The following is a 21,879-nucleotide window of genomic DNA, read 5'->3' as shown; positions in this document are numbered from 1 at the left end:
ACAAAACTGAGTTTATTCTTCCTGGAAAACTAAAAACTAGAAATTATTTTCAAATGAAAAAATATGTTAATATTTGGCTAAATAATTTAACTGATGAAGAGATGGCTTTAGTACTTAAGTAAGTTTTATATATTGTTATAACTTTACTGTACTTTACTTAAAATACTAATTCATATTGAATTATATTTTCATTTATTCATGTAACAATGTTATAATTTATACTTTTTTTGTTTATACGTTATAATTTATAAATAATTTTAATAAATTGCTCTTTTTAACTTTCATCTTTAAATAACTAATGTAAGGTTTCTAAGGTTATATTTTATAGACTTATTTCTCAGTTATTATACATTTACAAATGTTACAATCGTCAAAATACAGCATGTAATTTGAAGTGACTAGATGCACTCACATATAAGCTTGCTTTTGTGAGTGCTAAATTTCCTGGTTAATTAAGTGAATGTTGTTAACAAAGTGTAAAAACAAAAGGGGAAATAAAAAAATTATTATTACTTCTCGGTGTGACCTTACAGGCAGGGCCTGAGCTTGTCTCTGTCAGTGATCCAAAACACACCACCGCATAGAAAGAGGTCGACTCGTAATTATAACGTACATCATTGATTGGAAAGCTGTGCGGTTCTGGGTTTTATTAGTCTGTTAAAATACAGTATGAATTCACATTAAGAACCTCGGTTTTCAGTTCCCAGTTCCAATTTTTATTAAAGAAAAAAGTTTTGTTTTTAAATCCCAAGCAAAAATACAAATATGGTTCGTCATTTTGCTAAGAAATTAAAGGGTTTTTAAAGAAACATAAAAGTTAGTATAGATAAGTATTACAGATTGTGAAGAAACAGAAGCGTAAACAATATGTGTTGCAGCGGCTGCTGCTACTGTTTCAAACGTGCGCGCGTTTGCCGACCTCCCGTCAGTCATCAGTCCCCTTCCCTTTTCCTCCCCTCCTTCCTGATGTGCCCTTTCTTCCCCTACCTTGCACCTTTAATTGGTTAATGTTAGTGCGTGATGGGCGCGGTGCTTCCACATCGAGCGTTGCAAAGCCATGTCTGGTAAGTGTAAGCCTTCTCTCTTTTTTTTTGTGTTACAATTCTGTAATTAAATTTTTGCAGTGATCAGTACATTCTTAAATTCTTATCTGTTATGTCTTCTGCTCTGTGTTGAGTCTCGTCCCGTCTGGGCTATGAAATAAATTTATCTTTATATAGCTTGTTCTCGCGTCTACGAAGTTGCTTGTTCGTGCCTCCTGGGATTTCTCAAGTCAGGTATTTTAGAGGTATCGAAACTGCACCTGATAAATCAAGAAATCACACAGCAGGCCTATTAATAACCAGGGGTATTTTCATGATGAATAAAAATTAAATTTGAAACAGCACTGAAATACAGGTACACCAAAATGCTACTTAAAACACTATACAGTAAACAGAATGAGTTTGATTTTGACTGACCAATTTGGCTACAGGTTCATCATGCAAACTGTCGCTGCTGCTTTTGTACACAGTAATTGTAGGTGCATCTTACGCTTGCCATTTACTCAAAATTCTGCCTCCTGGGTTTGTGTTTGCCCAAGTGCAGGTTCCTAGGAAGTCGGAGGAAACAGTCTGATCAGTTAAAAAAGGCATGCGTCAACGCTGTCAGCTCCCGGCTGTGCGACTGGCGATGGAACAGTCTGGGTTCTGTAGAGGCCTGGTTTTTTTTTATTTTTTGGTAAAAATTATAGGTTTTTGGATTTTGGTATTTATTACTGTTCATTTTGTCTTTTAAATGTTGTAATTGATTACAAAACCGATAAAATTGGATCAAACACTTAAATTAATCGATAAAGCAAAAAATGTTCATTTCTGGTTATCTCTTATTGAGAAATAACATGTGACTGACAAAAGGTCCCTTTTCATAAACGCACTAGTCCACATGCATCACTTTAAAATGAGCTTCTCCCGAATTTTATTGGTATTGAGGGAACTAAAACGTGCTTCTCTCAACAAAAGAACTTTTTCTGGTTATAAAAATCCCTGCCCCGACTTCAGGTACCTTTTTTATCATAGATGTATTAGCCACATAAAATTGCTAATATTCTTATGCAAAATTTATGCCTTCAACTTTATAATAATATTGTTTTATTTTATATAATTTAATATTTATTAATATTATTATCAGCTTTTAATAATAATTATTAACTTTCATAATGAATTCGCGAGTACATAGTTGTTTTTTCCTATGAACATTTACAATGTTCACAAATATAGGTTGGTAACCGTGCAAACAGCTGTCAACCAATCAGCTGAGCTATATGCCTGGCATTGTTAATTTTTTTTGTAATGTTATCATGGTGAGTGTTGTGTTTGACTTGAAATAAAAAATGTCTGAAGAAAAAGTGTTTAATATTTTAAATAATATAGGATTACGTGGTGAAAATTAAGTGATGAAAACTGTACTGTGTTTGTTGATTACTTTACTGAAAGGTGTTTAAGCCGTGATGAAAACAGTGAAAATGGAAGAGCTATCTGGACAAAAAGATTTAGTAGGCATTTCAGACTCTTCATTCTTAACAAACATCCAAAACTGGGTGAACTTTCTGTAAGTAACAATAAAATGTACAACACTACTGGATTGACTTGATGTAAGTTTTTCGACATACGCCATTGCTAAGAACTTTTTCTGTTGAAGAAAAACTAATAAAAAAAATAAATAAAAATGCACAAGAAAGACAAAAAACACACAAAATTAAGCAAACAATTGCTGTTGTCAACAAGAATATAAACACCACAAAATATTCCGAAACAGAAATATGGTCAAACTGGCAGAGCTCTATCCACCGGAATCAAAGAACACAAAAACAACTGCAAGAAGGGTGAAACCCTAAAATCCAGACTTGCTGAACATACATGGGAAAATAGCCACAAAATTCTCTGGGAAGACTCCACACCACTCATACAGGAATCTGATAAAATAAAAAGGAAAATCAAAGAATCAGCCTTCATTATTAGCAATAAAAATATTTTCAGCCAGCAGAGCATTGAATTAAAAAATATGCGGATCCCTTTGATAAAGAGAGAAACATCCCTGCAGCACAAAACAATAGCCAATACTCAACCCACCATAACCAATCCGCTTTAACTACATGGTGCACAGCCAATGGGGAGACAGCTCGTCTGTCATTGGCTGAGCAAGATGTAGCCCTTTCTCTGATAAATACCCTCATTTTCCAGCCCCTCCTCCCTACACTATTAAAAATAGAGCCAAGCAACATGCTACAGCTATTTTACTTCTTCTGGACCGTGAGCCACCTTTAATCTTAAAATCACACACATCGCGCCCCGCCGACGTTTCCAATGATTCGAAAAAAGTGACGGGGTTGCACTATTTATATTGGCGACCACATAGCGAGTTATGGGAACGTAATAGTTCCCGGTATCGCTGTCACACGCTCCCGGCCGAGCATATGAGGAAACGGCGGCAGCCCCTTCTCAGTCGCACCTGTGTTTCCGTACCATGTGCGTCTCTGCCTGAGGACGGGAGCAGATAGCAGTTACCGAAACGTCGCTTGTTTCTGTTTTGGAAAAACTATTGTATTTTTTTGTCTTTTCGTTTTGTCGTGTTTTTGTCTCGTTTCAACTGTTGTGCTGAATTATTTTGGTTTCAATATTTTTGTTTTGTCATCATTTGTGTGTTTTTTTGTTCACTTAGTACATTTTTCTTTGTTTTTTCTTTGTTTGTTGACCATATTTCTGTTTCGGAATATTTTGTGGTGTTTATATTCTTGTTGACAACAGCAATTGTTTGCTTAATTTTGTGTGTTTTTTGTCTTTCTTGTGTATTTTTATTTATTTTATTTATTAGTTTTTCTTCAACAGAAAAAGTTCTTAGCAATGGCGTATGTCCAAAAACTTACATCAAGTCATGCGCTCCCATTGCACAAATCTTTTAAAGATAACACTACTGGATTGGTTACAAAAGAGCATGGTAACACAGGAAAAATAAAAAAGAATGTGACATATTTTTCGGATGCTGAGGTTGTTATTACATTTCTTAACAATTATGCAGAAAGCATGTGGTAATATTGTCCAGTATAAGCAGTACAGTGTTACAAATACGTTCAGACTACTGCTGTCCAGTGAATCAAAAGTTATAATATATAGAACTTACAAAGGCTTCTTTTGGAGATGCCATGACTCAAAAACCTGTACACTTTAGGGTTTTTACTAACAACTAGCAAAGTATTTGTCTCTATATATGTAGTAGTAGTGAATTTCAGAATCGATCTATGTGCTTTATGTCAGAAACATTTTACTTCTGAAGCAGCTATGGCTTTAGTTTCAGAAGAGCAAAAGATGCAAGCGAATGAGAAAATGAGATTCCATCTGCAGATTGTTTCTATGGAAATAAAGTACTACAACGATACTATAAAAAAACTAGACAACTTAGAAAATGATGACAAATCTTCTGTACATTACAGTTTTGATATGACACAAGTGCAAATAGTACTTAGCAATCCTTCGCAGTCTGGCCCTAACATTTCTTAGTGCCATTAAAGGTTGGTATTTTTGGTGTGATGTGTGTGCCAACGAACAAACGAGTTAACTACCGGATTCCCAAGTCTGCCAGTACAACAAAAGGATCCAATCTTATTGTGAGCCTGTTCCATCACCACGTGGAAAATAACACTTTGGGAGAACAAACCATTTTTATCCATGCCGACAAATATGTAGGTCAAAATAAGAATAACATGGTATTGGGGTACTTGGCATGCAGGATATTTCAACAGAAAAACAAAAAAAAAAAATAATTTTGTTGTTCATGCCAGTAGGCAAATGGACCTTTGGACTATTGAAAAAAAAACTCAGGATTACCAATGTATCTTCTCTGTCTGAATTAGTCGATTGCGTTGATCAGTCAACACCCACAACAAAAATTGAATTCCGCTGCAATGGTTGCAAATGAGAAAGGTGAAGTAGCCATAAAAATGTATGACTGACTACAATTTTGTTTTACATCAACGGTGCCAAGAGAGTTCCCTCATCACACAGTTTGAAGTTGATTACGAAGGCAGGCAAATAAGAGATTGCAGGAAATGAGTACGTACACCAGACCTTCAAAACCAAAAAAGGTACCTGAGGGATTTCCGGACGGAATGCCAAGAAGTACCTCTTCACAAACACTCACCAGGTCGGTGCTGGCGGCGTGCCACTGCAGCAGCCGGGCGTGCTCCTCCTCCAGCAGGGGCGGAGGCACCGCCCCCACCGCCCCGTCCGGCCAGTCCCCCCGGGGCGGGCCGGGGGCCGGCGAGGCGAGGGCCAGGGGGCGGCCCAGGAACAGGTGCAGGTCCAGCAGGTAGGGGCGCTCGTCGCCCGCCAGCAGCGAGAAGGCCAGCCCGCTGCGTCCGGCCCTCGCGCAGCGCCCTGCAAGATTCCCGCTCTCGACAACCACTGCTTACCGACTACCGACACTGTGCGCTTACAATGGCGAGTAGGCTTCATGCTCTTACATTTGCATCCCAAAACATATCAAGTGGGTGTTCATGCAGCACAAATAACTTAATCTTTAACCTCAACAATCACTGTTCATTTAAAACAAACTCACGAGGTAAACTGAATTCAATATTTTTAACCAATTGAATTTTCAATATCGTGTAGTGAGGATTCAAAGTTGAATCTAATACACAACTAACTATTCATATTTGAAACTTGAATGCTCAAACAAGCCTATGGAAAACTGATAATTTTTTTTAATGGTAAAAAAAGTTCAGTATTTTAGAATTATATTAAAATTTACAAATTTGCTATCCAAATAATATCAATCTTCATACACATATTAACACTCTTTTGTAGCAAATCACTTCATTATGAATGTAGAAATTCTTGAATAAAAAATAATAGTTATTGACATTTGTTTCCTGTGTTACAAATCGATGATATACTGTGTGACGTTCTTAGAAATGACGTCAATGAACACAAGAAACAGACGTATTTCATATCAAACTTGTATTTCCACTAAAACATTTAAATCCCACGAAATTTTTAAAAAAATGCAGAATTTCGTCTTTTTGGGTTATTTTTGCGCTCTGGGGTTCCTAGTTAGTGATGGAATAAACTGAGTGTGTGCTAAAACGGGAACTGTCGGTCACAGCATTTGCCAGCGGACATCTCCGGAATAATACGATTCAGATGTCGAAATAACTTTGTTATTGACATTTGTTTCCTGTGTTACATGATGATGCACTGTATGACAATCTTAGAAATGACGTCGATGAACACATGAAGCAGATGTATTTCATACCAAACTTCTGCATTTAAATTTCACGAAAAAAAAACTTTAAAAATATAATAATTTGGCGCGGCGGGGCTGCTAGCCTCACCCACTCGGTGCACGAACAGCTTGGGCTTGGCGGGGAAGCTGTAGTTGACGACGACGTCCAGCCGGGGAATGTCGATGCCCCGGGCCGCCACGTCCGTCACCAGCAGCACCGAGGCCTTGCCCCGCTGGAACTTGGCCGCGTTGATCTTGCGAGCGGCCGCGTCCAGGTTCGAGTAGATGAAGGTGTTGGAGACCCCTGCAGCGTCCAGGATCTGCCAGCACATCCCACCGTGCTGACGTATTTTTACCAAATTATGTATAAAAGTTTAATCACAATACCTAAAAAAATTAAAAATTACACCAGTAGTCATGGGCTCATAGCTGTATTTTGGTTATTTTTGAAGTGAAAACTTCTATAGGAAGGTTTGGATAGGGAGTAAATTCATGTAAGTCGTCATCGACATGGTCACGTCACGTGAATGTGTGTGTATGTGTGTGTGTGTGTGTGTGTGTGTGTATGTATGTATGTATGTATATATATATATATATATATATATATATATATATATATATATATATATATATATATATATATATATATATATATATATACAAACACACACACACACACTCAGTGGGGCGCGCGCAGCCAGTACGCGTCTTCAGTCCCTGAACACCAGTACTGTGCGTATGTGAATCGAACGTGTGTGTAAAAGTTCAAATTGTTTTTTTGTTTAATTTTTATTCTATTTTAAGTATACGATTACTGTGCAGTAAAAAGTGAACATAAAATATATTAATATTCTCATATAGATATATAGTTTGAATAATGAAGGAAACAGAGTCCTTGTAGCAATATAACCTAAAAAAAGAAGGAAAAAAGTGTGTGTGCAGTTATGTAGACATGCTAAAAGTTTCGTCAACAGAGTAATTTAAAACAAACTACAGTTAGAAATAAAACTGTGTTTTGTGACTATAGTTCAAAAGCATGGGAGGGTGACGTCACCGTGAAGAGAAGTGCACATTCCGAGTGCTATCCTCTCATCCGTCACGCCTGGAAGCCCTGGACTAAAGTGGCATACGTGACGGTGTTTACGGGCAGAGCCTGTAGTTTTCCAACTAACTGTTCCTATACCAAGATACGAGTTTACGATTACAATGTAACCCCCGCGTTTAGTTTCAACAGTTTTGGTAAAAATCACAATTTTATATTTATGTAAATACAATACTTTATTTTATATAATACACCTGTAGTTTGAATAGATTTAATAGTTATATATAATTATCAAAATTTGGTTACATTACTTTTGTAACAAAAAATAATAACTTACAGCATAATGGATAAGAGTTAATTGTAAGTTCATGTACCTATAAGTTAAAGTAGCCAATATAGCTCCGGCTTTATGCAGGGTAAAGAGACTTTTTTTTTTTAGAGAGAGAGAGTACAGTAATTTGAATACAAAACTGTAAAATTTTATTTCGGAAATTTAAACTACTGGTAGTGAAAAATGTGAGTAGTCTGTGCTTTTCAAAAGCAGGCCACTATAAATTTTGTCTTATTTTGAATGTTGAGTGTGAAAAATTTCATCAAGATGTACTAAAATTATTTTTAAGATGAGATGATTTTTCGAAAGCTTATGTAGACAGTGATCTTCCTTACTGTTTTTGTTAACTATTAAAATATCTTCAAACAGTCTCAAAATTCAGCTCTAATTGGTGGGAAAGTGGGATTTTTTTAAATCTCACGTGGACAGCGATTTTCCTCATTTTATAAAATCAATTCTACTAAGTAATTTTGGTCAAGATTTTAAAAAAATTCATGTTTCATCAAGAGGTACCAAAATTCAGTTATAAGGGGTAGAAAGGGGTTGGGGTGGTTTCTAGAAAACCTCATGTATAAAGCAACGAAATGGATGTAGACAGCAGTTTTTATTTTATGTACATACCGTGTTTTATCGCATAATCATAGTACATTTTATACTAAAATCAATTTAAAAAGTAGGGGTGTGACTTTTATGAGAAAAATTTTTTTTGGTTAGGTCAAGTTATTTATAAAACCAAAATCCATTCATGGTAAGTACGTTTAATTATAAGGTAGTGTATACAAATGCATGACAAACATTTAAAATTAATAAGTCATGCAACAAAAGCCTTTCTTCAACTTTCAATAGAGAAACATAATCTGTGACACAAATGCAAGACTGAACTAATGCATAGTGCAGGCCATCAAATGTAGCTAACTCGGCACTTGACAGAGAGCGCGCGTTGCATGCATTCAACGAGATATTGATATTCGACTAAGTGTGTGCGCTCTATACGGGAAGCAACATAACCAAACATCAATTATGCCAACTAGCGCTGGCTACTTCTTTAAAGAAAATTTACACCAAAGACATCTTTGTATTTTCGTTAATTAAATTAGTGGTAATGTCATGTTAAATATTAGATTTCTACTTTAAAATACATTGTTTTATATGGAAAAAATACCTACACAAAGCGATAGGAATCCAAAAGCGGGACCAAAAACATAATGCAACGATTACACGAGAGGATTTTTTATCAAAATTTTGACACCCTAAAACATTGGTGCGACAATTATGCACGTGTCACAATTATGCGATAAAACAGGGTACTTTATTCATCAGTTGGTCGAAATTTCATCCAAAAAAATCAAAATTCTGCTTTAAGAGTTAGAAATCTCATGTAAACAGTAACAATACTCTTGTTTTGAAGGTCAAGTTGTAAAGTTGTAAGACAACTTACAAATTTTATTAATATAATTAGAGATTTTTAAAATATGATAATTATTGTTCGGTGTAGAAATAGAGTCAAAGCATTGTTCAAGGCTGTAAAACCATAGAGAACAAATAAATGTTGTATTCTAAATAAGCCGTTCCTAGAGACAAGATTTCATGGATTAATATTTAGAGTAATTTTGTTTTTAAAACAGAAGATTTCTGTGTTATTGATTTTATTGGTATAATTGTCTTTATTCATAAAAATTGAGTATTATTCAGTAAATACAAATATAAAATACTTCTTAGTACCTTTTTTCACCATAATATTCACATTTTGACTAACACATGATGCACTTATACAGTAAAATCATTACATTAGTAATAAGCATGTTTAGAACAAAACTACTCGGAAAAATAAAAATAAGTCAGCAAAACTTTGTGTGTTTGAAAAATGTGACATTAATAATGAAAAAATGTAGTACTAAAATGTGATGCAAGATCAAAAAATATAATATTAAATTTTTCCAATCCATTTAGTTCATAAATTCAGGTAAATATGTATTCATAGTAAATAAAATGCATTTTCAAAATTTACATCATATTTAAATTCTGTGCAAATGTAATTCCATCTTGTACGCCTTTTCATTTTATTTAATCCCTCCTAGCCTCCCCGAATAACTTTATAACTGCCCGTCTGGTTTAAAAGCCATCTCCGTCACAGACGAGGCAATGTACCTGCAAGGCCCTCCCCTCTGACCACACCAGCTGCTGACTTGGACGATACAGAATGTGTCATCGACAGAGAGTTTTTGTTACACCGAGCCAAACGGCACCATGGCCAGACAGATGCAGCAGTTATTTATCACATGTCAATTCCAACTACAAATCAAATGCTGTTGTCATTTTCGATGGCCTCCCTGACAAGCCCAGAGAAAGCACCAAGTGCACAGAACGACTGAGAAGAGCGCAAAGAAAACAACCTGCTGCAATAACACTTGCAGGTTTGATGGCAACTAGTATCACAGAAAAGTCTCTTTGCAAACTCCAAAAACAACAGCCGGTTGATGTCTTATGGAAAAATTTCATGGTGTAAAAATTGATTCAAAGCAAGCCGCGGAGGACACTGATATTCTAATTGTCACAACATCTATTATGTCAGCCCTTCAAATGAATAGTTTACAGTGGTGAGGAAAGTTGGTGATTTTGATTGGCTTGGGTAGACTTTATAGAAATAACGTCTTCTTTTTGAAACCAGGAAAAGGAATGTTTCTCGAACCTTCTACACTACTCATCTTGCCGCCGACAGAACCTTATCAGACAGTACGTTGTTCCTGCACGCGTGGCACCACTGCTTTGTTTAACCAGGGAAGTCCTGCAGAAGAACAATGACCTGCAACCAATCATTGATGCTCTCAAAGACCCTCACGCACATCAGGACGAGATTTCCGAAGCAGGAAATGTGTGTCTCGTGGCTCTGTATGGGAGAGGACGTGAGACTAGCCTGAACATACAAAAGTAAGCCCAACACCGAAGCTGCTGCACGACAACATTCACTGAGAGTTTACTCGATGAGCAACAGAGAACCGAACAAGTGAGGTTTGGTCTTGGGCCAGTGACAACCACTCTGCCACATTTCTTGTAGGTGTGAGAAAGGCTGCCAACGCAATTAGTGGATGCAGGAAAGCAGGCCTCCTTTGCCCCCGGAAGACAGCACTGACATAGACGAACAAGAGACAAGAGAAAGTGACCAAGATGCTTACATGATTTCCTTGAGATATGACAACACCTCTTCCATGTTCCAGATGAAGGAGACCCGACGCTGACATATGGACCCGCCACCTTCACATAGCCCCAGCCAGGACCCGCCACCTTCACAGAGCCCCAGCCAGGACCCGCCACCTTCACAGAGCCCCAGCCAGGACCCGCCACCTTCACAGAGCCCCAGCCAGGACCCGCCACCTTCACAGAGCCCCAGACAGGACCCGCCACCTTCACAGAGCCCCAGACAGGACCCGCCACCTTCACAGAACCCCAGCCAGGACCCGCCACCTTCACAGAACCCCAGCCAGGACCCCCCACCTTCACAGAACCCCAGCCAGGACCCGCCACCTTCACAGAACCCCAGCCAGGACCCGCCACCTTCACAGAGCCCCAGCCAGGACCCGCCACCTTCACAGAGCCCCAGACAGGACCCGCCACCTTCACAGAGCCCCAGACAGGACCCGCCACCTTCACAGAGCCCCAGACAGGACCCGCCACCTTCACAGAACCCCAGCCAGGACCCGCCACCTTCACAGAGCCCCAGCCAGGACCCGCCACCTTCACAGAGCCCCAGCCAGGACCCGCCACCTTCACAGAGCCCCAGACAGGACCCGCCACCTTCACAGAGCCCCAGACAGGACCCGCCACCTTCACAGAACCCCAGCCAGGACCCGCCACCTTCACAGAACCCCAGCCAGGACCCGCCACCTTCACAGAACCCCAGCCAGGACCCGCCACCTTCACAGAACCCCAGCCAGGACCCGCCACCTTCACAGAACCCCAGCCAGGACCCGCCACCTTCACAGAACCCCAGCCAGGACCCGCCACCTTCACAGAACCCCAGCCAGGACCCGCCACCTTCACAGAACCCCAGCCAGGACCCGCCACCTTCACAGAACCCCAGCCAGGACCCGCCACCTTCACAGAACCCCAGCCAGGACCCGCCACCTTCACAGAACCCCAGCCAGGACCCTCTAAATGAATACAACTCATAATTTTTCTCATATAATATGTCATGTATTATAAGTGATATAATAATATGTAATAATTTTTCAAGATTTTTTGTTGTTTTTGTCACCAACGTTTACGAAATTGAATTTGTGCAATTTAAATAGCTTCAATATTGTTACGATCGCGCTTGGCTGCAGTGCTGGCGTCGCCGCGCTCGTTCGGCCTGTCTGCACCCCCTTCCACCCACATCCTCTCCCTGGTATCTCGTGTCATACTATCTCGTGACATCCTGACCTTCGCAGCGCGCACCTGCCTCAGATCGAGTTACTTAAAAGAGGCCGCACTGCGGCATAAAAGGACTCAGACATGTTTATCAGCGCGTTTTGTGGGAACCCGATGCTTGTTACGTTTATCGGCGTTCTTTGAGCAGCCGCCGCGTCCTTCGACAGGACTCACGACGCGTTTCTGGGCATTTCGACGGCGAAGGTCAAGCGATATCTCGGAGACATGCCCGATTGTTCTGGACGGGAACCCAAGGGCTATATAAGGGAGGTGGGGCCGACCTTCGAGTCAGTCTGAGTCAGAGAGTTCAGAGTGAAGTCGGGAGTCTTCCCGCGGCGGTGTTTCCGGGCAATAGAATGGCGAAGTCATTGGACGAAGGTTCCAGGGCGAAGAGTTCAGTTCCGAGCGAGGCGTTGAGTGGTATCTCGGCGAAGGGAAGTGCGACGGCGGCGGCGGAGGACCACGAGGGGTCGCGGTGAGAGTTGCGGCCCAGCGAGGTGTGTGGAACGAGTGAATGGGGAATAGAGCTTTCTTTAAGTGTAATTACTGTAGGGCCGCGACGTCTGGTGTCTCGTTTTGCGGGGAAGCGGGGAAGAGCAAATGAAAGGTGAAGCAGCTGCGCGCGCATCAGCCGCTATGCGGTTCATAGCAAAAACATCAGGCGCCACGCTCTCAGTCTGAAGTGAACAATGGAGCCCGACGCAGGATGTTCAAGATACAATAAAGTAATACATAGTGGGGAGAGGGAAATTATAAGTAGTGTAATCCAGTGTTGTGATGAAGAAGCTGCCAACAAATGTCTGCTAGTACCTCTAACAAATGCAACCGAAAGAGCTGCGCGATACACAGGTATAAGCCAAAGATCAGTTTCGCGCATCCGAAAACACAACAGAGACACGCCAAATAAAAAACCAACAACAACATTATAAGTTTTTCAATGCATTCCCCGTAATTTCACCCGCGGTTTGTTTGTTTTGCATTTGGCAATTTTCCAAACTTTCTGCACCGCTTGTTAGAATATTTTTTATCTACAAGTGTAGCCGATATTGCTACACATTATATTGCATTATATTACATGATATTATATTACATTATATCACAGCCGTAGCAATAGCTTTCACATGGGGGGTTTCCGCGGATAAAAGCTAAAAATTTAAATGCTCAAATCTAGTCATTTAACAATTACTTAAACATGAAATGGGTACACACTAGTTCAGATACATACAATTAAGCTACATACAAACAATAGTTACTTTAAGTACATTAAAATAAAATTTATAAGTAATGTCCGTAAAGAATTTATTTTACTATAATAAAAGTAACAAAGTAGAAGATAGATAACATAAACAATATTGTATATCAATAGTTTTTTTTAAAACTACATAGGTGTTTTTATTCCATCTTTGTGATGCTTAGGCTTTTATTTATTTCCGTATTGCACAATCAAAATAAAACATTTTGACATAAAAAATACTACAATCAATTAAAACATTTGGTATAAAAAAACGTTCAAAATAAAATAATAAATTAGAGGTAAAAAGTTAAAAAATTGAAAACTTCAAAGTATAAAATTTAGCATTTTACATCTTATGGCCAACATATTTATGATTTCATCTGAATCCAGTTCAGAAACTATGTCACGATGAACGCTCATCAACGCAAGCCCAGTTAGTCGTTCATTTACCATGCTGTTTCTCAAGTAGTTTTTTAACCTCATTAGGGTTGAAAAACATATTTCTGGGGTTGCTGTGGACACTGGGAGTGTGGCCAAAATAGTGAGCAGCTTTTTAATAGTAGGAAGAAATTTATTCTTGCACTGATCTAGACTTTCTAGTGTGGTGGATGGTTTTTTCGCCATATGTTCCCAATGATTCTGCCATATTTCATACTCACTTGAAAAATTATTTGCCTCAGTTTCTCCCAAAAATAATAGTGCTATTTTTTTAAGCCTTTCGGTTATCCTGGATCCTTATTGATCTTCTCAGGCAGAAGCATTTGAATCCCTTCTATTGTTTCTTCATGTGGTTTAAAGCATGCATCAAGTTTTGTAATCACATGGTCAATGAAAGGGTAAAATACATTTCGACAATAATATATCTCAGCAGTTTCTCCTGGAACATTACTGCGCTGAGTTTGCCTTCCAGTCGTTCTTGGAACATTTATGTCGTGTAAACTGATATTCTTTGCTTGCTCGAAGAGGATCGCGAACTCGTTTTCATTCCGAATATTTTGTAAAGTATTTTTTATTGTTATTTACATAACTGCAAATATTGGTCAAATCGGCATTGGTATTTTGCATTGCCTTATTTAGATTTACTGTATATGAAAATACTTTTCTCAGTACAACTAATGACAAGATGAATTGACTGTTTTCCATAGCTGTTTGCAGTTGGTGTGCTTCAGTGCTGACATTTCTATTAGCAGAATCCTGAAGTGTTTCAAGTGCTGTGCGTACTTCTGGAAGCATTTCTGCGAATCTCTCAACAGTCACATGTTTTTCTGTCCATCACGTCTCACAAAGAGAGATAAGCATTTAATGAGATGAATTATTTTGATCCGCAATTTTCTTCATAAGACTCTCTCTAAGTGGAGATTGACGAAAAAAAGTTTACTATACTTTTTATGGCTCCGATACAGTTTCTTATCATATGTACCTCACTTGAATGCGCTAGAACCAAATTCAGAACGTGAGCCAAACAGGGTACGAATTGCGCTTTTGGGTATTGTTCTGCGATAATTGTTCTCACGTCTTGTAAGCGACCACTCATCACTGCAGCACCATCAAACCCTTGCCCAATAAATTTATCCATGTCCAAATTATAGCTTAAGAGATGCAGTATAATAGTCTTCGCTAACGCTTGAGCTGAAAATTCTTCTAAGTTGATAAATTCTAGAAAATATTCTTGGATGACAGATTTTTAGGTCGAGCAGTCAGTCTACTTCTTCAAATTGGGATTTCAATCTATCTTTTTTTTTTTTTTTTTAAAAAATCCAAAAGTGATACTTGGTTTGATGACCGTTTCATAATAAATTTTTATTCAAGAGTAGACAACAAAAGATGGCATGAAAAAACATGGCTGGCGATGGTGCGTGGTTCTATCAAGGTCGTGAGACTCGACTGTTGTGCGCATGCGCAGTAAGCGCGTCGCGCGGGAGGCGGGTGCGGCGCATGCGCAGTATGAATGATGCGGAGAAGTCGGGAGGGGGGATGTGCAAGGTGCAGTGTCCACGTAGCTATTATATAGGTAGTTCATTGTTGTGACGTGTGCTGATATTTTGTGGCACAGATTATATTATCCGTCATCAATATTCTGCTAATTTTAATTATGTCGTATGCTAAGGGGGTTGGGGGGGTCCGGATCCCCTGAACACCCCCCTTATATACGCCCATGCATTATATACATTATATATTGCATTATATATTTTATGATATATATGATTTTATGATATATATTAATGTATATTATATTAATACATTATTTATTTACAATTTATATATATATATATATATATATATATATATATATATATATATATATATATATATACACATACACAGTAGAACCCCGATTATTCGTGTTAATGAAGGGGACGAGTGAGTCGGATAATCGAAAATCGCGGTTAGCCGAGTCATGCTTGCCTCAAAGGTCATTAGCCCACAGACAGCCATCTGTGGACATTCGGATATTACATATATACACATGCTTTGTGTTTGTGTGCGGTGTTGACATAGAAGCGGACTGCTTAGTGCTGGGCAGCAGTGGTTTATAAGTCTTTCGTGTGCGGAGACGTGGGCACGCGAGTCGTTGTTGCACCGAGGTGTGTGACTAGCCGCCCGCCAGTCCGAGGGCTCAAGACAGCTGATAGCTGCCAAGGTCACGCATTCTTTTCATCGCCCGTAAGCGACGCTGCCACACTTAGCTCATTGCTCTGTTGTCAGTAACACAATCGGGCTGGTTATTGTTTTACAGAACGACTGCCTTCAAAATTCTTTTCGAGATAAGATTTTTCATACCAGTGCATTGAGACTTGATTTGATGGTTTTGAAACGGTGTCTCTGTCTCGTATAATTCACGGTGTTTTTATCCCCCTTTATTTATATAAATTTTAAATGTTAGATTTTTTTTAATTTTTAGCTTGCTGAACGTGGACTTAGTGCAAAAACGGCCTATTATGACTTAGTGTTGCAGATGGGTCGGAAATCTTATAACGACCACCTCTCTATAACGACCCTAATCTCGGGAACCGTGAGGGGTCGTTATATCTATTCTCCGTTCACTCTTAGCTGAGTTTTGAAATAAACAAACACCGTCGTATCACTGCGCCGCGTCAGCAAGTGATAGGCTGAATTTATCTTGCGTGCCAAGCACTAGTTGCAACACACACACTTCCGTACAGTCGGTGCTCATAAAATAACGGAGAAGTAATATAACAGGAAAATGGTTCCTGTCAAGCCTAGATTTTTAAAAAATTTGCGTCTGCTGTGATAAAATTACGCCACTTAATGGTACACCCTCCGACCTTTTCTGTTGAAACCATTCAAAAAACAAGCGTCCAAGCTGCTAAATGTGGATTCTTTCATCGTCTTGCGTTTATTTAATCCACTTGAAGTGTCAGCCTGTGAAACAAACTGAGGGATTTTTTCGCAATTTTTTATGATGTCGCGCACTGTTGTGTTACCGACATCAAACTCAGTCGCAAGTTTGCAATAGTTTCTCCACTCTGAAATCTTTCTATAGTTTTTGTTTTGCTGTCGATGGACAGTACCACTCGCTTTCTTTTCTGTTCATTTGATGACATGATGAAATGTTGCGCTCAACACTTCCGCACAACACAACGGTATAATCCATCGGAATGCAGATCACTGTTACAATACATAAAATTATCACCACCTTCACGCTTCAACAACGTACACTAATGGACTGTCTCCATGCGCCGGGTAATCTCTGTGGCACGGCGCCGTGCTGCGCGCGGGAGTGTACAGTCCGGTCATGCGGACGTGGAATCGCGCACCAGTGTATAATCTATTCACGTAACATGGAACACAAAAATATTATGTACATACGTATGTATGTACTAGTATTTTTTTTTTAATCTTTCTGTGTATATAAACGCAACTGAGTCAAAGTACTTTGACCAACATACATTTTGCAAAGTATTTTAACATTTACATACATTTTGAATCATTGGTTATATGTAACAAAAAAATTGGACTTAATGGACATAAATCGCGGTTAATCCGCGAATCGGATGATCGAGTCGCGGATAATCGGGGTTCTACTGTATATATATCACTCCTTTATTTGACCGTTAAACAGCCTCTCATGTTTAATTATTCATTTCAAGCCAAAAAAAAACTGGGAAACGTTTGTTGTCAGTTGATGACTTTGATAGAAGAGTGATCAGAGACACTAGCCACGAATTTTATGCAGTAAAAAAACGACAAGGAAACTACTGCCAGCTTTGAAAGAAAAAATCGGATGGATTTAGGGAAAGACATCGCTGCGTAAAATACTCAAAGAAATGGGTTTTGTGTGGAGAAGAAGCCAAAATAAGCGAATGCTTCTACTCGAAAGATCTGACGTTGCTTGGCGATAACAGTAGCTGACTCAGATGAAACAGTGCAGGGAGGCTGGGAAGAATATATTTGACATGGATGAATCCTGGGTTGACACTAATTTAACCTTTCAGAAATGTTGGCAAAAGAAAGGTGACGTTGAAGGTGTAATGGCAACAGGAAATGCAGCGCACAGACTGATAGTTAGTTGTAAGCGTTGGTTCTAGGCAGGGCTTCCTTCCCGGAGCCTCTCTTGTTTATAAAGCAAGCACAACAGGAGACTATAAAATACGCGAGGATGGTTTGTTATAAATATGGTTTTCGGACCCCTCGAAATTACTAAAATGGTTCTTTCAGAGTGCTGTTATGGAAAAAATACCAACCCGTGTGCATAAAAGTGGTAAGGTTCTTGAAGTGCGTGAAAGTGTCATGTCGATCGTCTTCACATTTCAGCCAAACCAAATGGAAAAGTAAGCATCAGCGAGGGAGTTACATGCAAGTCTTAATTAATTGTGTTTCCTACAGCAACCCACAATTACAAATTTAGTTCTTAACTTTAAAGAATTGTATAGCTATGTTCAACTATGTTTAACTAAGCTGCCCAGTCGAGCAAATGGTGCACTACCTTTAAATAATAAATTACCGTAAAGCATTATCGCATCTTTGTATCATTAAGATCTGCGCTGTGTTGCACCGTACGTGAGATTGTTCTCGACCAATGTTTTCGGAACGGCATGGAGACTTCCAGGCCGTTGTTATCTGCGGAGCAGACAAGGAGGGACATGTCGATTACAAGGTCGCTGAGCTCTAGGGAGTCGACCCGCCAAGACGTCGCGGCCCTACTATAATTATTTGCCATTTTAGAAGATTTTTGTAAGTGACATAAGTAGTGGCAATAAATAAAACTGTGTGTGATAAAAATATTGATTGGGCTATCCTTTACGAACCCACAGTAAATCGTAACACTACTTTTTTCACTCCAAAAATGTAATTTATAATTAAAAGCTGTCAGTTAGTGAATTTGTCCCATTTCTCTGCACATACCTTATTTAGCTTGTATGTGTAAAGGTACAGGTAATTTTTTTTTTCAAAAATTACATAATATTCAAGCTATATTCAAGATTTTTTGTTGTTTTTGTCACCAACGTTTACGTAATTGAATTTGTGCAATTTAAATAGCTTGAATATTATGTAATTTTTGAAAAAAAAAAATAAAATTACCTGTACCTTTACACATACAAGCTAAATAAGGTATGTGCAGAGAAATGGGCTGAATTCACTAACTGACAGCTTTTAATTATAAATTACATTTTTGGAGTGAAAAAAGTAGGTTTACGCGGAGACAGTTCGACATACGCCAATTTTCAACTAGCTCTCAAGCCCAAATGGTTCATTAGAGGGAAAAAAAACCTTAAAAAATGAAATTTGTAGGAACTGTTATGTACTTTCATTTTGAATAAGGAGGTTGTTTCAAAAAATTCACAGTTTTCTTGTTATAAGAAAAAAACCGTCAAACATTATATATATTTAACTTTTTTTTTTAGTTTTTCAACGGGGTTCGAACCCAGCACCTTTGGGTATGAAAGAAGTACTAACACTCTGAGCTAGACAGCACTATATACTTTGTGATTAAACTACATATTACTAAAAATGTAATCCTTGGATGATAACTTATTTTAAATTTTGTGATCATTTCTTTCTGTGACTAACAAATTTTATAAAATTATTCCAGAATACTTCTCCTACCACAAAAATTGATTTGGCACATCTATACAATTGAAATGTGTTCACGTAAGACAGTATTATATACACTTTAATGCAGCCACACGCTAGCTGTCTGCACAACAGAAATACCCATTTCATTCTGTTAAATTTTAGTTCGTAGTATGTTTTTACATCATCGTATTATTGTTGCTTACTAAAATTACACCCTCTACATATTTAAAAGGTAAAATTCTAAACATGAAAACATATACTTTTATTAACTGGTTTTCAACTGTCTTGCCTGTCACAGTAAACAACCACCGGGATACCTACTGCACGAGCACCCGCAGTCAAGAGAGCACAACTCACCAGGTGCAAATACTCCACGTGGTGCTTCGTGGCAGCAAACACGACGGTCTGGGCGGAAGCAGGCAGGGCGTGCTTGAGGAGACAGAGCAGTGCGGCCGGCTTCTCCTCCGAGCGGCAGCACACAAACCCCAGCTTCAGCAGCTCCGGTAGCTTCGAGTCCACGTCCAGCCTGCAACACCACACCTTGCCATCACCCTGCCACGTCCGACCTCCACACCTTCGCCTGCTGCCAGAACCCGACTGGCTACCGTCGCTCTCCCGCCTGGAGCCAGCCACACCTCCGTAACACACTCGTCACCAAGTGTTGCACAATACCTGCTGTGTGCCCCCAGTCACTTACGGAGCAGAGTAGCTGGCAGTTACGAGGTGAGACACAACGGTGCAAACAAGAGCAGGAGAAAGTTGGTATATCCACGCCCAGATAATGGGAAAAGAGAGGCATCCCTAGGAAAATGATGGAGTTGAAGTACGTAAGGCGAAGGCTCCCAAAGAAGGCAAAAGAGGAGTTGGAAGAGCAAGTAGTTACAAGAGTGCAGGAGAGAGGAGAAGAATAGAATAAAGTGAAGGATGAGGAATGGTGTAGGGGATAGAGGAAGACAAAGGCATTTAACTTTGCTGACCCGGCCACCGGCTGGAACAGATGATGATATTTGATGATGGATGATGATGGATGATTGTGGATGGATGATGGCTGGACGATGATGACTGATGATGGTGATGGATGGATGATGGCTGGATGATGAATGATGATGGTAATGGATGGATAATTATGGATGGATGAATAGATGTTGATGGATGGATGATGGATAGATGAATATGTGTTGTTGGATGGATAGTATATGTTAATGGATGGATGATGTTGTACACAAACTTGTACTTGATGAAACTAAGATATTCCATTTTTAAATTACTTAGAACGTTATTCCAGGAATTAATAATAGGGCGCCAGAGGTCATCAAGAATTAACAACAAAATAACACAAAAAGACTTATTTTATTGTTTTAATCATAATGAGAAACCTCGAGTCATGGAAATAATAACCAAACAAACAAATATTAAATAAAGTCTATGGAATGTCGTAGATAACCTGACTCTTGAATAAAATAATACAAAATAAATAAAGTTCCTGAAATAGTTCACTGAGTAAAAGTTTTGGGGTTTTGCTCCGGCTTGCTCGAGCATGAAACGCCTAACCTAAAGACTTCTGGACTTGTGTACATATACAGTACAACCCTGTTATAACATTCTCCAAGGGACCAACTTAAAAAAATGTTATAAGCAGGAAAATGTTATAAGCAGGAAATCATAAAATTACATCTTCACTTTGTATAAATTACGTGTCGATTGATTAATTTAAAGAGTATAGGTAAAACAACACAATACAGGAGTAATACACTAAGTACAGCAATAGAGTGGAAAATTGGTTAATTTTATTTATAGATAATACCTAAAAATATGCTAAAAAAAAGTGTTGTACGATACAGTTCAGACACAAACAGAAATATTCAACTCTTTTGCAATCACAACACGCGTTTTGTTGGGGTTCCTGTCCACTAGTTAATAAACTGAATTTTTTCAGCTACAGAATATGATTTTCGTTTATATTTATCGGCCATCTTAGCCGTACAATAACCTGAATAAAATTTCAATACTGCGTATTTTAATTAAATACGACCGTGACTACAATAAGTAAGTGAAAAAAAAAATTACGGTAAAGGTTAACCACAAACAAAAGCCGTGAATATATCCATAGAACATTTAACCATCTGAAGGTGTTAAACCTTTGAAACAAAAACCAGCACCATAGAATACAGTAGCACTGTTTCCGACCATGTATCAGTGCACAAAATGTGCATCATAAGTATAACGGAACAAGTCATAGGCTAACATGTGCGAACAGGACGCCATATTGATAGTTGATCCGGTGCAAGTTGTTTAGTGCGTGTGTACCACGTCTATGGTGAACTACACAAATGTAAACATCTGATGTAGGGATGGGAAATATAGTTCTTTGGAAAGAACTAGTTCGTTCGGAACTAGTCACTTCAAAGACTAGCTCTTTAGGAACCGTTCTATTGAACTACATCGGTCGCGGACTGTATCGCGGTTTCCAATGTTTAAACAAAATATTCCATACATGACACCAACACAATTGTTACAGACTTTTTGTTTTATGGGCATTTCTTTTTCTATAAATAAAAGAGGCACACA

General features: G+C 38.9%; 1 protein-coding gene across 1 annotated transcript in view; it reads right to left on the bottom strand.

The window, feature by feature from the left end:
- The window catches only part of LOC134542557 (ATP-dependent RNA helicase DDX54), a 73,887-nt gene that overhangs the window by 13,681 nt on the left and 38,327 nt on the right, over positions 1 to 21,879 (bottom strand). Inside the window, exons 5-7 of the mRNA XM_063386919.1 lie at positions 19,669 to 19,837; positions 6,368 to 6,578; positions 5,176 to 5,411 (exon numbers count right to left, since the gene is read on the bottom strand). Coding sequence (XP_063242989.1) covers positions 5,176 to 5,411; positions 6,368 to 6,578; positions 19,669 to 19,837 — 616 coding nt within the window. The remainder of the gene's footprint in view (positions 1 to 5,175; positions 5,412 to 6,367; positions 6,579 to 19,668; positions 19,838 to 21,879) is intronic.

This window comes from Bacillus rossius, assembly GCF_032445375.1.
Source record: "Bacillus rossius redtenbacheri isolate Brsri chromosome 9 unlocalized genomic scaffold, Brsri_v3 Brsri_v3_scf9_1, whole genome shotgun sequence".
NCBI lineage: Eukaryota > Metazoa > Arthropoda > Insecta > Phasmatodea > Bacillidae > Bacillus > Bacillus rossius.
Note: the sequence above shows the minus strand (reverse complement) of the source record. Positions and strands in the feature narration are given on the sequence as shown.